Below are 17,803 nucleotides of genomic sequence, written 5' to 3' on the forward strand. Positions count from 1 at the left end.
CAACTCTGTGTCAATCATCAATAAAATATGTACATAAATACATGCCGATTGTTTACATAAAATATTTACACCCCTCTATTGAATTTTAACCGAGAGATTTCTCGATTTATATCATCGGATTGTCAAAACGTTGGTATAATCATCGGCACGAATCTTGAGCGCTGACCTTCCCCTGCGTAGAAGTAATTTATTGGGTCCCTTTTGTGGTATGAAGTGAGGCGCGGGAGCGGGCTAAAGCGGTGATTGGCCCGCAGCGCATCCCGTCATAGCCGTCACTCGGGATTGGTGCTTTGCTAATAAATCACTTCTGCGCAGATGTAGGTCAGAGCTCAAGATTTGTGCCGATAACTGTACCTACTCATCTGCATCTGGTGGGACAAGAACCTCTCCAATAACAAATTGGTAAAAGGGTAGGCGAAGGGAGAAATATACAACGCTTTGGTTTCACCTTTTCATTTGTCGGGGGTAAAAAGAAACACAAGGATTTTAATAAATCACAATTTAATAAAAAAATAGGATTATATGTAATGTAGTCAAACATAAAATGTTTATGAAATTATCAACACTTGATCAATACTCTTGGTATTTAATGAATCCGAGTCAAAACTTATAAAAAGGTAAACCTTCCTTTACAATAAATAAACAAAAAAATATAGCGAAAAATTGAGGTGGAAGGAAATTGAAACCTAGTCTTAACACACTTATTTTGTTCAGGTTCTTCCGCAAGTTACAATTTTTTTTTAGACCATGTGAGCAGAACTATGTAGGTGTAGATATAAAATACTGGCTGAAATACTCAATGCGATATAAATGATATAAATTAAAAACTATTTGATTGGTCTCGACCCAAAAAAGACGCATCACAGCTAGCATGTGTTTGCGCACAAAGGACACTTTAGAAAAGTTCGCTTGCAATTTCCTAGAGCAATTAAACCAAAAGAATGTTACATTTGTGTACTAAGTATACATCTTAGTAAACGTGCAAAAATATAGTAAAGTTGAGCTATTTTGCCAATTAGTGCAGCTTATGAAGACAATTTCGGTAGTATATGACTGTATATGAAGGTGACGTATCTGCCCCAAGACTTGACGATCGGCTCACTTAACTTGAGGTCGTTCTGCAAAATGTTCACCAGAACATCTCTGAACACCTGAAATAAAATTTCATGTTTTAGAAGGTTCTCCAAAAACTAAAAACAATGACTAAAATGTGTAGGATTGGTAGTAATTTCTAGGGCAGTAAAATGTGAAAGTAGAATAAAAATCATAAGAGACAAAGCAAACTTTGCAAGTAAGTCATTAACGTAGGAACGTGTTTTTCTAATGAGTTTTTCTATGCCATTTAGTTTGCCTATTGCTATGACTATCTTCACTTTCTCTTGTAATGTACATGTAAATGTAGTATTCCTTATTATAGTTGGTGCCAAAATATTCTATATTTATCATCTGAGGATCGTATTTCAAAATAATGTCACCCGCGAGTGTTCATTTGATATCAGACTTCGAAAGCAAAAATTTGATAGGTACTCGTATCTTACGCTCTCTAAAAGTTGCGCTTGTTGAGGGGTAAATCTACTAGATAGGTGGTCCCAGCAGTCATTTGAACATCTTTAGCAGTCATTATGGAGGATTAGAAGCAAGAAAGTCTGTGGTATCATCTCATAGAACATTTGCCCAATAACTGGGTTGAGGAGTTCAGACCGGCAGGCGCACCATGTAAAACGCCTCCACTGGTTTGAACAGTTGCATCGGTTAGATTGGGGGCCGACCCCAAGATTATTTTGAAAAGACCTGGTAGATGACGACTATAATATCTTTCGTTGCCCAAACCAAAAACTCACCCAAAAATGTCGTTCCCGGATATTAAATTTTTGATGTGCGGATCCTAGTTTTTCCATCCACACCACTACAACTTCAGGTTTGTCCAAATTCACTACGGAGTTGTTGAGGGCCCCCATAATGTTCAGGATGTGAGCTTTGAACTTCACGTTCGCTTTCATATCGGCTTCTGACCTCGCATTGTCGAGGATCTTGAAGAAAGTCTTCGTTTCTGGGTCTGCTTCGAAGAGTCTGTGAGAAAAATATGTGATTTGTACCAGCTACTTATGTAGGTTCACCTTCTCTTGATGGCTTATTGCATATAGGCATAAGGCATTATTGCATATTTAACATTCCCCAAAGATAATGTGCACAATGCTTTAAGGAAACCAGTTAAAGAAATATGAAGAAATACAAAATGCTGAATAGGTAATACCGTTGCATTCGCTAGTGACAAAGCACAATAGGTCATTCTTTGGTAGGTACTTTGTTTGTCACGTAGTAACTCTACAATTCTACATGAATACATTGCTACGATCTCTAGATTTGTGGAAAATGTAAGATAATTTATGTTTTTTTTTGTTTCAGTTGTTAAAAACTAAATGTAAAATAACAAATCAAATGGATTGGGATGAAGCACATAAAGAAAACACAGAAGTGGGGTAAAGAACATTAAATGAGTATAAGAGATTTCGAAGATTAGGTACATACGTAAAATTATTTCATAAAGTTACATACAAATAATAATATGTCAAAAGAAAGAAAAAATCTATTTTTTTTCCAAGGATAAATGAGTCTAAATAAATACCAAAAAGGTTTCAAAATAAAACTACGCTGCAAGATCCTGGCCGATTTTCATGAAAACATTATTATGAAGCCTTTAACTTAAGAAAAATAAATTATTAAAAAGAAAAGTCAAATGGCATCTCACATTTTTTTCAAACAGCCAGCTTTTACACTAAAGTAACACAACTTTTTTGTTATTGACCGTTCAAACTTTTTCTTAACTAGGAGTTTTATCAATAACAAGCAATATCATAGTGTACTTTCATGCCTGATCATGATTATTTTTTGACGGTAATTTAATTTTCCTAATAAGTGACATTTCAGCAACGCCGCAGTATCCATGCGTGAATATGCGCAAGTGGTCAGATGGCAAATTAAGGTACGATGGTAGGATCTAATGAGACTAACATCCTATATGTTTCAGCAGTTCTTAGCTTAAAAACTCTATATTCCTTATATTTAGATCTAAGCTCAAAAATTTCAAGAACCTTTTACAAACCTAAAAAACATTAGGTATCCGTTATCCAATGGATTTGCGTGAATGGTCTTCCAGGACTGTTGGACATTGTAAACATCCCGCAATGACATCCCAGATATTACATTTATTTGGTCCGGGTCCCCGCCCCACCACCAGCGGCTGAAAGTCTCACCCATACTTCCAGAAGTTGGAGAATACTTGACTACAAAATCTTTGGTGTTCTTTTGGGGGCTTATAAGATATTCTGGGAAAGAATAAACAGTTGGTGTGCGGTCCGGCGATAATTTGAACGAAGCATAAACAACCACAAAGGTTTGTGATGTTTTCGAATGTAGCGAACAGTCCCTGTATTTTCTTTTTGATTGGCTGTGTTTTGATTTCTTTGCCTCTCGTCGTTGCTTGGTAGAAAGTTTTCGTGTTCACACCTTTGGTTGCCAGAGATGCTCTAAATTATTTTCATTTGTTAGGATTCCTAAAAGAAATAAAAGATATCAACTGTGTTGTCATGTTGTGTTCATTTGCGAGTAGAAGCTCTATTTAGTAACCAGTGAGTGAAGGGCCTATGATGGCCCCAAAGTGGACAGCCTTGGGGGAGGCCTTTGTCCAGCAGTGGACGTTTTACATCTGATACGAAGGGCCTTTACGGAGGATGATGATTAGGTGGACGTTAAACGTGATTATGGCTTTTGCATTTGTCGCATAACCAGATATTCAGCCCACAGATAAGTAAACAAGAGGGGTTTACACAATACCCACACGGTTTAGCGTAAGGTCATCTGTATTTGCAAGCCACTCACAACGCGACCTAATGTAGGTATACCTACAAGGAGATTGAATTCACTTAATTTGTTTGGAGATTCCATAGATGACGCTAAATAAAAAATAGAAGGACCACCTACTGCAGTAGGTAAAGTAAATTAATATGAAGTTAATTGACAAATAATCGTTGATTGACTGTTGTCTGAAAAAGCGATGCAAGATATACTACTTGACTCTATCTCTCTATCTTGTTAATGTTGTTTTTTAGTACATTATTATTTAAAATGATTAGGTACAATAGCGTAATATCATAAACACTTGAGTTGACAATGACTTTAACAATAACATTCAATTTATTATAACTGAAGTTCAAGGTTTAAGCAATATTTTGATTAGCACTTTTTGTGTTCCAAAAAAAAAAACAACGGAAATTAATTATGTCACGTACTTGCAAACATTCTTTCACAAAAAGTTTTGATACTTTAATGTGCATACGAAAAAAAGATTAGGTATTCAGATATTATTATTTACCAATAAGTCCAATATTTATTGACACTTTTAACTACCGATATCCAATACTGAATATTAAATTCTTATCTTTTTCGACGCAAGAGCATTTGGACTGAATGACCGCGATAGACTGGTACCTAGTTGGAACTTGATCTACGATTATGGATTTCATTGTATTTTATTGCATTTTACGAGTTTCGAGTAGCGGCGACGTGACAGATTTTGCGTACCTTTGTATAAACCGGTTGCAGATACACGATTAAAATAAAGGTCGTATGAGGATAAACACCTAACTTTCAATACAACTTTATTATTTTTAGTAATAAATAATTAAAATACAATGGCTTGGAATGGTAAATGTAGAAATCAAACGTGTGATTAACTACAACTTAACAAAAATCATCCTTCAACTATCAGAATACCTAATGGATTTCATAGGTTTAGAATGTAAATATTTTTTGTTCCTTATCATTATTTTTTGTGTGGTTACAGTAGTGGGATTATTTTAGATGTCTGGTAACACTGGGCTTATTCGGATACACACACATAATACATATACCAATTGAAACTTGTGGAAGGACGTACTGTCGGTATAGTGGATGTGTGAACTGGTTTTCCATAATAGGAAAAAAAACCTGGCTTTGCACAAATCAAGAAGTTTAAAAAAATCGCCGATATATAGATTAAACTTCTAGATGGTATGCATAATCTTGTAAAGGTATCCGATTATGTAATTTAACAACGTCATCTTTGACGTCAATGTCAGTTTTGGGTGTCTGCTGTCACTGTCATTACCGCATGTTGTTTCTCAGAATTGGTCGAGAAAGCGATTCTGTTTTGTTTTCTTTCATAAAAATATTATAAAATGGCAAAGGCCAGCGAATCTGCTGTGAAGAATATTGGAAAAGTCCTCAACGATCCGTCGAGGCCAATGAAGGAGAGGTTCCGTGCTTTATTCACTCTTCGGAACTTAGGAGGCGAGGCTGCTATCGAGTGTATCAGTCAATGTTTTGTCGACGAATCTGTGCTGTTGAAGCATGAATTAGCCTACTGCTTGGGTCAGATGCAGGATGAACGCGCGATCCCGGTGCTCAGGAGCGTGCTGGAAGACAAAACCCAGGATCCCATAGTTCGCCATGAGGCAGGTTGGTCCTTATCACTGTTATTGGCTTGCTTGAGATAAATTATGTGATAATGAATACGTGAGGCAGTGCATGTAAGCATGGGGTTATGAGTCATAGTTTTTCCATGAAGTGCACTCTACATAGAGTAGGTATGTCTCAAGATTTATTCAATAAATAGGTATTTGTTTATACTGTAGCTATATAAAGATATCCTAAAAAAAAATCCTTCTATTGGTAGGTACAATCCTTGCTTGAAGCCTTTATGATGTCATTGTTGTGTAATGTAAAAAGCTATTTAATGAAACATATTCAACATCTTTTTAATTACATTATGTTTAAAAAAATTCTAATATTTTTCTCCGTTAAAACTATTAAGTTTTTTACTGACACATTCCAGGTGAAGCATTAGGTGCTATCGGGGACCCGAAACTGCGAGAGCTTCTAGAAAAGTATCAGAATGACCCTGCTATTGAAGTAGCAGAGACCTGTCAAATTGCACTACAGAGGTTGAACTGGGTTGCCAACGAAGCCACTAAGGAGGCCAACCTATCAAAGAGTTTGTTTACATCCATAGACCCAGCCCCGCCGAGCAGTGAGAGTGATGTAGAGAATTTGAAGAATACTCTTATTGATGAGACAAAGACCTTGTTTGAGAGGTATAGGGCTATGTTTAGTTTGAGAAACTTGGGGACAACTGAAAGTATTAATGCTTTGGGTGAAGGTGAGTTTTACTTTTAAAACAAAGAATAAATTCTGGAGTCAAAACTCTTCATAAAGTTATATGTAAAGTGTATATATAAACATATGACATATCAAAAATAATAGATTGAGCCTAAAATATACACAGGAAATTTTATTGAAGATTAGCTCCTGCCAGCAGTTTCACCCTCTTGCTAAGGGAACCACCTCCTGCACCCAGATAAAAAGTAACCATTGTGATACTCTGATGTATGAGCTACATCACTGCCAAGTTTCATAAAAATCCATTTAGCTATTTGCACATGAAGAAATAACATACACATAATTTCAAATTTATAATATTAGTGTGATGAAAATAGTTTTTAACGGTACTTTATGACTTTTCCAGGTTTCAAAGCATCCAGTGCCCTATTCAGACATGAGGTGGCATTTGTCTTCGGTCAGATGCAGGACGAGCGCAGTGTGCCCTTCCTGACGAAGACTCTAGAAGATACGAATGAACATGAGATGGTGAGGCACGAGGCTGCTGAGGCTCTCGGCTCTATTGCCACCAAAGAATGCACTGAGGTTTTGCAGAGGTAAATTCATATTGTATTTAGATTTAGTAAGCCGAAATTAAATTGGAAATGTATTTTAAATGTTAGGCTGCTGCTACTAAGCAAAACAAGGTGTATCAAATATTTGATATAGAAATTGTTCACAAGTCGAGTATCATTAATCATCTCAAGTTTTGAAAATAGGATGTGTGTAATTTAAGCATTGAAAGCTCAAGTTTTTTGTCTGTATATGAATTCTAAGTATGCTTATAAACATGTGCAGTCAAAGAAAACATTTTGACATTATGTATAGAATTAAAATAGAACTAACAAGGCTACAATAGTGTTGAATTATGTCTTGTAAATTCTGTAAACTACTGCATATATATATTTTAACTTTTCTAATACGCATTTTTATACATTTTCAGGTACTTAAAGGACCCACGCCCAGTTGTTCGTGAAAGCTGTGAAGTGGCATTAGACATGTCAGAATATGAAAACAGTCCAGAGTTTCAGTACGCTAACACTCTGCTCACCGTGGAAGGCTGATACTTGTCTATTATAAAAATTTTGTTAGTTAATTTTCACTTGGATATACAATGATGTTGGAAGATAAAATTCAAAGAATTATGTTTACAAGACAGTGTTTTGATAATGTGGCGAATATTTAGCCCAGTAGTAAATTTTATACAGAGCAGACAAACTAGATGATTATTATTCTAATTTTTCATATTATTTTTTCTGCTGGATGGAAAAGACTCCATTGCAATGACAAAAGTATCATGGCGAATTCTGATTATCATATAATATTTATTATAATGCCAGTATTTTTGTAAATAAATTCTAGTGTTCGATATTTTGTTTTTCTTTTGGATAACACCGAGTTTTTTTGCAATTTTGGAGAGCATTTATGACATAAGTTTTTAGTGTGTTGAAGTGACTGAAAATATTGTTTCAGCCAATATTTATAGAAGCTATCGGTTTTATAAACCTGGTTGAGAGTATTCCAATTTATTTTGCAACATCCAATAGTAATAAAATGTAAGTTATAGTTTATTTTCAACATTTTATATCCGAATTTTGTATTAGAATGTTCGACAACATCCGTTGTGTAAACATTTTTGACAGTGATATATTTTTTTAAGGAATTTTGTATTGTACAGTAATAATTTTGAAGAAATTATGTTGTTAATATTTTTTGCTATTCACGTGCAATGATTATCGTGGTCAAGCAATATTGCATAGTTTTATTAGCATACGTTTCTATTACAATGGCGGTGAGTACCTAAATAACATGTACCATCATCAACCTTTTTATGGAGGCACTGCAGGGCACAGAACTAATACAGATAACCAATGAGCGTTAATCTTCAAGCTTCAAGGAGGTTGGCAATTTCAGACTTAAGTCCAGGATTACCCAAGACGTTTTCCTTCACCTTTACTCAGTCCATAATGTCCAAGATATATGTACTTTGAAATAATGGCTCAGACTCGCATTGTCTTGTGTTTTACATGTTTTCAATAGAATGTTCGTACGGAGAATTCGAAAATTAAGTCTTGGGATCTGACACATGATAAGGTGAAGAATAGGTTATTGATGTTAGATATGTACTTACCACATAGTTTTACCAACAAAACTTCCATTAAACTTCCATTAAACTTCATTATTGTTATTGAGCCATTGTGTGAACTGAGACTGAGACTCCAAAGAACCCGTTATGTCCATTCCATCATCCCATTTCAGAATTTCGTTTCCATTTTCTAAGCCTGTTCCATTGATATTCTAAGAAACTGAGTTTATTAACTAAGACCAGTTGTAGCCATGGTGACTCTTAATCTTTACCATCCCGATTTAAACGTAGGTAACTTAAGATTGTTAATTTATTTTATATGATATCTATGAAAGCTTTAGGTATTTTTAAACTATAGAATGCTCCGTAAAACGCTGATACTCAAGTACAACATATAATAATGGCGTTTGACCTAGGCGGCTGTTCTCTTATAAGGAGATCAGCCAGCTACGCAGGACATATTATAGTGCACAAGTGCAATCGCAGATCCTAGTAGTAGCAGTACTAGTTATAGTTGGGAAAAGACTAGGCAGGTGGTGACATGAAGGGACCGTCAAACAGTAGGATACATCACAATAAAACGGCCGAACTTTAATAAAATCTTACAAAACTTTATTCATAGACTTCGGATGTTCTGGAGACGGAGCGAACCTCGTTCCTTGGCTTCACCCATGAGTTGGTCCTGAGTTCCAGCACCATGGAGTTAGTGGCCCAGCTCACTGAAGTCGTGTTAGACAGTAAGCCCGGCGACCGGCGGGTGCGACGCTACTTCGAGTATTATGACACACCGTTCGTGGGAGAACGGAGGTCGGGCTCTGTAAATTAAGGTTTTAGATTAATTAAATGGTTGTTAGATGTTGGTTGTATTATTTTTGTGCCTCGAAAAAATTTTTTCGTTTAAGTATGAAACAAGTCCTGAAAATGTCTACGTCTAAGTATATAACTATTGGGCCCACTAGAACTTAGTATAGAATGTTGAAAGCGCATATGTTGAGGCAAAGAGAGAGATTACTAATTATATCTAAATACTCTGATCATACGCGGATATCCTCTAAATTCTACTACATCGATGTTATAAGAACATATCTTCCTATATATTAAAACCGACGTGTATCAAAAGACGGTCCAAACAATAAAGTCAGTCATAATAAAGCTGACCAATCTTCCAAGTGAAGCCATTATTCCTTTACTCCACAATACAATATTTTATACGAGCCACATCCCAGTCAATGTTTGCTATAGAGGTTTTATCCGTCGCTCGCCGAGGGAGGTCTGAAGAAAATTGGATTGTCAGTAGCCTCCAGTGAACACCTGCACTTCTTGAATACTAGACGACACGACCGAGCCTTTTATGACAAGATATTTTATTTAGAAACGGATTACTGGTCTGCTGGGATAAGTGGAGTCGGCTATGTAGTGTTAAGGAGTTTGTCTGCAGTTAGATAGACGGAATTTTTCAGTTCAGTGAATACTTATAATATGGGTAGATTGAGTTTCATAGTTTTCAATCTAACAAATTGCTTATAAATATCCTGCTGTAATACTATTGTGAAAAACATATTTTACGTAGGCAGACATTAAGTTAATGAGGTTTTACTCTTCATTGAGTCGAGAGGTAAGGAAATGTTAATAATCTTTCTGTGCTTTACCTACATCCAACCAAATTATGTAAAATGGGAGTGTTACACATGCTTTACAATTTTCAACATCCAACGAAATTAAAATAGGAGTGTTAGGTACACATGCTTTACAATTTCTATAAATAAGTCTAGCCTATAAATATATCTAGTCTAAATTGACTTGTTAGTTTAGGGAAATTCGCTAAGCAGTCCAGGAGTCAATAGTTAACAGACGTAAAACTAGTGACTTTCAACTCAGTCATTTCACCTCTCATACATGTGCAATACTCACTAGTACCTAATCAACTTCACAGCGGCAAAGTTACCTACATATATCACGAGAGCTGAAGCTAAATAAGCCACAGCCGCTTTATCCTAAACTAACCTAAACCACATTTAGGAATATCAGCGGCGCATTCCCTGCATAAAATACCTGCATTTAAAGAAACCCCTGAAAGCTGGTCACGTACAGTCGAGCGGGCAGGTGTACATATGCGGCCACTTGCGCACGACTGCTCACGACTGTACCTATTGAATGTGTTACCTAATCTCGTGGGAAGCTGAGATATTAGACGCTTGTTTAAGGAAGCTGATGGTTTGAATAGAATCTTTGTACTTTTTGTGGAAATTGTTCCTCTTTTCTTATAATTTTTTAAAGGTATTTTGTAATGCTCTCTACGCCACGCTACGCTACCATTAGGTACCCATTTGTATAATGAGGTGTAATGGTGGAGAATTAAATGATTAAATAGACTTTTTAGATTCAGAGTCTTAGCGAGTGGTGGATTTTCCAGAGTTTTCTTCTTCAACATATTCACATACCTATCGCTCCTACGTGACCGCAGGTACTTGCCTTCTTAGAAAGGTAACCTTTACCTCGAAAGTTTGTAATATTCCAGAATCGTTTAGCTACTTCATGGAAATCTGGCCTAAACTATCAATAAACACTTTCACGGGTCAGCGCCACTCTTGATCGCATTGCGCCAAAAATTACGCCCAGTAAATAAATAAAAAACAGTAAGTAGGTAGACTGTTCAACGTTCTTAAATCTCCGTAGATCTGAGCATATTTTGTCAAAGTTTACCGACTGAATTATTAACGAGCGACCACGCTTAGTATGCTGGGAAGTACCACAGAACGTATGTCACTCTAGCCGTATTTGTACACTTTGGATCTCGTGGCTTAGGCCCTTAAGTAGTCCGTTTGACATATATAAGCCTTTAAATAGATAAGCAAACTTCTTAGGGCAGGGTCCCGGTGAGGAAGGCACGTATGGTAATGGTGTTTTGAGTATAGTGAACTGACTTCCTGATCCTAAGTATATACGTACAACTTGAATTGAGAGGCCTGAAAGCTAGATAAGTCAGTCTTGCATTATTGAGGTCTGTCTCTAAATCTAATCTAGCCTAAATGTATACAAGAAAATTAATAAAATGTTACGAAACTAGAAGATTCAATACCATATTTTATTAGACCCAACTTTGTTTACACATTGATTTATTTCAGCGCAAACATCAACACCGCATTACCTTACCAAGACCGCGGAGTAAATAAATCACAAAAACGCCTTCCCAATATAATTGAGAATCTATTTACCCTGTTTTTGCTACGGGACCGATGCTTATTCAGCAGAAAAATCAGTAACGAAGAGCTTTCCTTTACAATTTGCATCTCAAGTTCGCGTTTTTCGGTACATTTAATCAAGAAATTGCTTCAGCTAGACTCGGTTCTATTAGACTTAAATAAAATGTAGTGTAAGACAAGAGAGTTTAATCAAAGCCCTAATTGTGTAGTAGGTCTCTTTACATAAAATATCTTACATATGTAGTATATAATATGTAGGCCTAGGCGGTCAAATAGAAATGACTATGTGCTATGAGTTTTGCGTAACACATTAGGTACTTTTCACACAGTCCACAAAAAAAAATTAAGTACATTAAAATATTACCGTAGCAACCACACACATGGGTAAATATTAATATTTCAGAGTTACTGTCGTCCTGTTCCGCAACTAAGTTCGAATTGAAATAAATTCCAATTGGAGACTTCGAAAGTCGAGGTTCGTACTTTCCATATATGAAAATGTTACTATTTTATTTAAAAAATAAATATATTTTTCAATATAATCAATACTTGGTTGGTTTTGGACTATTTTTATTGACTGCAAAAGGAAGATGAAAACCTATTGTAGATATTCACGCCTATTGCTACCCATAAGGATTGTTGAAATAAGTCTGGTTGAAAAACAAACACATAGAGGCGGTGCCCCATTAAACTTATAGGTAAGTATATGTCTCATTCGATATAAAGACGCATTAATACAAGATTAAATGAGTGTGATGAAAGTAATTGAAACTCAATGATACCGCAACTTAATTCATTAATCGTCAAACGATTGAGTTTCAACAACCAATTAACTGTAAGAACGGCGTCACTATAAAATCTACTTTGATCATGCTTAATTTGTGTTTAATTTGTGCTTGGATATATTTACTAGTAAGATTTGCAAGCAGATAAACTGTTATTTTATAACACTTTTGTTTTTATAGAAAATTCGACAGTAGTATAAATATGTAGTACTAGGCTCTCTTATTTCTCTATTTATGAATTAAAATATGGAATGATTATAACTGTTACAGCCTTTTTATCATCCTACTGCTGGGCGCAGGCCGCCTCTCACACTGTGAAGGACTGAGTATTAAACACCACGCTTGCTCAGTGCGGGTTGGTGATTTCAAGCTTAGTACTATAGTCCAGGTTTCGTCAAGATGTTTTCCTTCACCTTTTTATCAGCCATTGGTGTCCAAAATATACTTAGAAAGTACATACAATTAAGAAAAGTTGCATTGGTACTTGCCTGAGCTGGAATCGAACCCACGCCCTCATACTCGAGAGGTCGGTTCTTTACCTACTAGGCCACCACTAGGAATGATTATAACAAAACATGTGAAAAATATATTTTTTAACTATGTTTTTTCTTTTTAATATGTTTTTTTTCACGACATTAGTGTACTTATTTAAATGCCCAAACTCTGTATTGACCTTGTTCCCTAAAATAATAGCACAAAGTTTCCAACCAAGAAGTTTGATCAGCAAATTCTCTTACGTTACAATTTAACCTTTTGAGAGTAAACAGACCTAAACTCTATGGACCACAGAGTTCCGTGTTCCATTTTCGAAATTAAAACATTTTCAAGATTAGCTGGAAAATGTATAAACAGCTACTTAAGGTGGTGTTGGGGTAACCAAGTCGCAATCTGAGTAATGCACCTGAGGTGCCTCTTAGAAGGGACGGATCCACCACTCAAAAAAGGTTGTGAGCAAATAAATCCGATATTACTGAAAATTCAAATACATTTTCATTCATAAAAATGTCATCATGAGAGAGCAAAGAACATCATTTGAATTCAAAGTACTGTGTCGCTGATGTCAATTAGTCATATTCATCTTAATAACTATAATAGTTTGCAATTAAAGCTTTATCAGATGAATTTAGGTAAGTTATAGTAAGACAAGTGAAAATCGGCTTAGTGATTTCTTGAAGAAACAGACTATCACACAAAACTTAGCAAGGCTAGTAAAGTATAAAAAACAATTACCGTTCGACTCGCAGTGTCAATCTAACAAATGGAGTGTAACCATACAACAGTATAAAGCCGCAACATTGTTCATACACTGCTAATAAAATAACACAGCTATCAACTATTTACAGGTTTGCCTCTAAGCCAATAATTCCACCGTAAATCTTAGAAGAAGGTCGGCTGTAAGGCTTTTCATTGCCGTCTGTGTAACGACCAAAGTGAGTTGTATTTGGAAACATTCCTTCCTTGATGTTGGTACTGCTACTCAATTCATGCATTGACATAAAGCACTGGTGAAGTGACATCTTCATGAAATGAATGTTTTATATGAAATGTTTAAGCAATTGGTATGAAAATACTTATTAGGACTAGGAAATAATTAAGAGAACTAAGTGGGTAGGTATATAGGGATGAAATTAGGATCTAGGTACTGTTTAATATTGAGAAGTGGGATCCTAAAAGAATTTGTCGGCTGAAGGAGAAATTATAAGGACAGAACATTGAAAATTGTGGATAAAAGGGATAATGCTGAAGAGAATGGATAAAAGAAGGTGGTTTCATATTTAGCCATGCTTATTTCAAGGCAAAGTTGCAAGAACTTAACTTGTAACACTCATCTTCAGAATACCTCTCAGTTACCAAATATCTTTAACAAAACATTGGCCATTTGCCAGCAATATGGTTTGAAGCACGTGGCTAAACTAAGTAAATAGATACTTAGATATAAATAGATAACTACAAGGTAGGTTTAAGTTTTAAACCAGACCTAGAAAAAGATAGAACTGTCGTTACCTGTCATAAGCTAAAATTCCATGATAAGAGTTCTCCTTGTCACCATTAATGTCATCAATTTATAAATAACATTTGATACATATCTTACTCAAGTCAATATTGTGTTTCCCCTGATCGTATTTTTTTACTTTTCCCATCCGTTCGCAGGGAAATCCAATTTTAATAGACTAAAACGGATTTTCGTTGGCAATGTGAGTTCCAATTAAATAAATTGGGTTGAAAGGATGTATGGCGGTTAATGCCTGTGCCATGGGCTTTACTGATCGTATTCGCGAGACATGAAATATCGTTTTGTCAATTTTTACGAATGTTTTTTCTCTTAAAAGGTGATTTAATTTTGTGTTTTTATGTGATTGGTGACGGCTGATTTTATAAAATAAAAATACATCTCGTTAATGAGTGCGTCATGCTGTGATAGAATTCTAGAGAAAGTTTATTGAAGTTTTCACTAAAAAGAAAACCTTAATTGTATGTTTGGTACAAATAAAAGTTCGGAATACATTTTTTTTATTAGCCTATGCTGTCCCACTGCTGGGCAAAGGCCTCCCCCATAGCCTTCCATTCCATTACGGACTGGCCACAAACAGCGATGGACAGAGAAAAATGGAAGACATTTTTGGTTACCAAACTAAAAATGAAGATAATAGCCGCAACATATTCTTCAAAACCTTAGCTTTGTCCTAAACCTATATACTGAATATTCCATTAAAACCTATAGGTAAGTATAATATTCGGACTAAATAAGCAGGCCACTAAATAACATGGTGAGGACAGGTGGGAACTACGAGGTCTGCACAAGAACTGAGCCAGTGAGGGCACAATGCCAACTGCATTGTCAAGGAACACGCTGTGACGTCACAACAGTCTTACTAATAGTGTTTTGTGATTTAATTTGCCTAAACGCTGCTGTTTATGAGATAGAGGCTTAGAAGTACTAGGTTTTTTTTAACGACGTCAAAAATCATCAAAAGACCCCTCCCGCTGTGGCTAACCCACAGGTTAGCAGCGGTGAGGGAGTGTCAGGCTCTTACTGACTAAAAACCGTCGTGTTCCGTCGTAGGCCTTTTATGTACCCGAGGTTAACTCTTTCGAACAATCCCGCAGCCCCGGCAGACCTTGGCCCTGTTTTTTTTACGAAAGAATGAAACGCTCTTATACATGGCTAAACAACATTTAGGTACATGGATTGCGATGAGATCGAAAGTAATATACAGTTGGTAGTGCAAAGCTCTCTCGAAAACTGATGTACTTAAAATTACTTATGTAAGAAACACTCAGGTCTGTAAATACGAATTATGTAATTTCACCGATGAATCGATGATCTAAAAATATTGCGATTTTGGAAACGTCTAGTTACCAAGACTTGCGGTAAATATAAACTCCATTATCTACCGTCTAGTGGGTAAGTTGAACGAACTGAATTGTGCCAAAATACAGCCTTCGTATTCAGACGTTCGTAGGTAGGAATAGCCAATAGCCATACAGTACAATAGCCTAGCCATTGTAAGCCCTATTCAATCGGTCCACAATAAATTCCAAATCGATACAATTGTAACGGCAAAGAGGTTTTTTCGTCCATTTAACAAATTCACGAGTAATGGTCCCAATTCCGACGGCCACAAAAGCGAAATCTGAAATACTGATAATAATTTTTACGGTTTAAACGTGAATTTGAATGTTTTTTTTTGTGTAATGTTTATTTATGCCTGTTTTTGAAAGCCTTTTTTAATTGTTTTTCTTTGGTGGGAGGTTTTTTAAGCTGCCTGTGTAAGCTGATGTCAAGTTCATTTTTATTACATTTGAAAGGTAATGGTTGTTTTGATATTGTGTTAAAAAAAGAAATGTTATTTGATATAAATGTTCATTCGTAAAAAGGAGCCAAAACAGACCCTTTTCTAATATTGATTCACTGAACCAAAACCAGCATAGAATCTACATTTTATTCCTTTGGTAAGCTAGCAGTAGCACGCTAGTTTTTAAGCGCTGTGTGCTCTCCGATGCTTGCGAATAAAGAATAAAGTATAACAAACTTATTAAATTAAAATAAGTACCGGTACAAACTTAAGCAACAAAAACCACTTCTAAATAACTTATTTAGTTAACATTACAAAAGTTAAATTAATGTACTGAATTCTTAGAGTTTCATTTACTTAGCAATGTTTAAAACTTTCAAGTCTTGGTTATAATGGAAATATGATCCTGATTCCTAGAAACGAACCATAAGCTAATTATTTTAGCAGTCCGCAGTTGAAACTGAAATCAGCACTTAAGTTAACTTCTAAATTAAATATATTATACTAAATAATAAAATGGACGCTAACCTCATTTAAGTTTGTGCGAAGGATAGTCTCGGTGGAGAACGCTACAAAACATTATAAATTTTAACTGAAATACTAATTACTCCTGGATTCTCTTAAAACATTCTAATAATCAGCCCAGTAGTAATGTAATAACTGGTAATAATTAACGTAAACTTAGGTTTTCAGTAGGTATTAAATAATATAGTATGAAATTAAATTAATCCTCCACCCTCATACTAGGCAATATACCTGTCTACGCACTTGTATGCATTGGAGAAACAAATTATTTTTTATTAATTCCCATGAAAAAATATTTTTCTCGATACTGCAGTACTTTAAATCGGTCCCAGCCAGTGCTTAGTATCGATTATACTTTTTTGTATCGAGTCAACCTCCCTCGGAAATATAGTTGATTGAGTAAAAGCGTCACGTCTCTTGATCGACAGCGGGCTCATATTGAGTCAGTCACGTCGGCCCAATAGGCCGTGATAGAGCTTCGGGACTCCCTCAATCTTCGGCCTTAGGCCAAGTTATGGCCTGAAGATATAAACAAAATAGCTTCACGTCATATTTTTGTCATATTGACGGGACAACCTTGACCCGATGTTGAAAAAGGTATTCTGAAAAAACGTGTGGGGTTTATTTAATATGAGACACGAGAAAATGTTTTAACACAGTTTTGACATAAATATCAACAAAACAGTTTAATTTGTAAACAGTTATCCATTTTTGACGTATTTCCCTTTATTGGACATCAAAGCAGCGGAAACACAAAGTGTGTTTTTAAACTAAATAAACACGAACTGTCATTAATCAAAACCAAAGTTAAACAAGTTGATCTAAGCCTTTAAAAGATCAATAGATCTGGTATCGGCGAACTTCAAACCACGGTATAAATGAGGCTCAAACTTCGACACCCCTTCCTCGTCCCCGTCACACAATTAACTCAAGAGGGAGATGATAATTTATAGATTTGCCTTCAATTCAAATACCAGTAGAAAGTTTTAACAAACTTTAAATTGGTTTTAATTTAAACGTTGCCCATTTTACTCCGGAAACAACTTCGATCGAAGCCGGTTATAGCCATGTTTCCAATTTTAATTCAAAACATGAAATTATTTACGAAACACGTAAAATTTTGAAATAAAGGAACTTCCAGATCCCCTAGATAAGGGAGTTTTTTTAAAGGCAAATATTAACTTTGGTGAAAATTTTCGAAACTTTAAGGAT

At 35.6% G+C, this 17,803-nt stretch overlaps 2 protein-coding genes across 2 annotated transcripts; one reads left to right on the plus strand and one right to left on the minus strand.

Moving 5' to 3' along the window:
- Nucleotides 1-975: 975 nt before the first annotated feature.
- On the minus strand, nt 976-4,603 carry LOC135118805 (neuroglobin-like). The gene is made up of 4 exons (XM_064041788.1): nt 4,373-4,603; nt 3,104-3,554; nt 1,842-2,070; nt 976-1,151 (listed from the first exon to the last, which is right to left on the minus strand). Exons 2-4 carry the CDS (start codon nt 3,256-3,258, stop codon nt 1,026-1,028), a joined length of 510 nt encoding a protein of 169 aa, XP_063897858.1. The 5' UTR covers nt 3,259-3,554; nt 4,373-4,603; the 3' UTR covers nt 976-1,025.
- Nucleotides 4,604-5,105: 502 nt separating this feature from the next.
- Nucleotides 5,106-7,564, plus strand: LOC135118430 (deoxyhypusine hydroxylase-like). The gene is made up of 4 exons (XM_064040483.1): nt 5,106-5,496; nt 5,873-6,196; nt 6,563-6,752; nt 7,139-7,564. The coding sequence occupies exons 1-4, from the start codon at nt 5,217-5,219 to the stop codon at nt 7,257-7,259; spliced, it is 915 nt and encodes a 304-aa protein (XP_063896553.1). The 5' UTR covers nt 5,106-5,216; the 3' UTR covers nt 7,260-7,564.
- Nucleotides 7,565-17,803: the final 10,239 nt, after the last annotated feature.

Source organism: Helicoverpa armigera, chromosome 2 (genome assembly GCF_030705265.1).
Source record: "Helicoverpa armigera isolate CAAS_96S chromosome 2, ASM3070526v1, whole genome shotgun sequence".
Taxonomy (NCBI): domain Eukaryota; kingdom Metazoa; phylum Arthropoda; class Insecta; order Lepidoptera; family Noctuidae; genus Helicoverpa; species Helicoverpa armigera.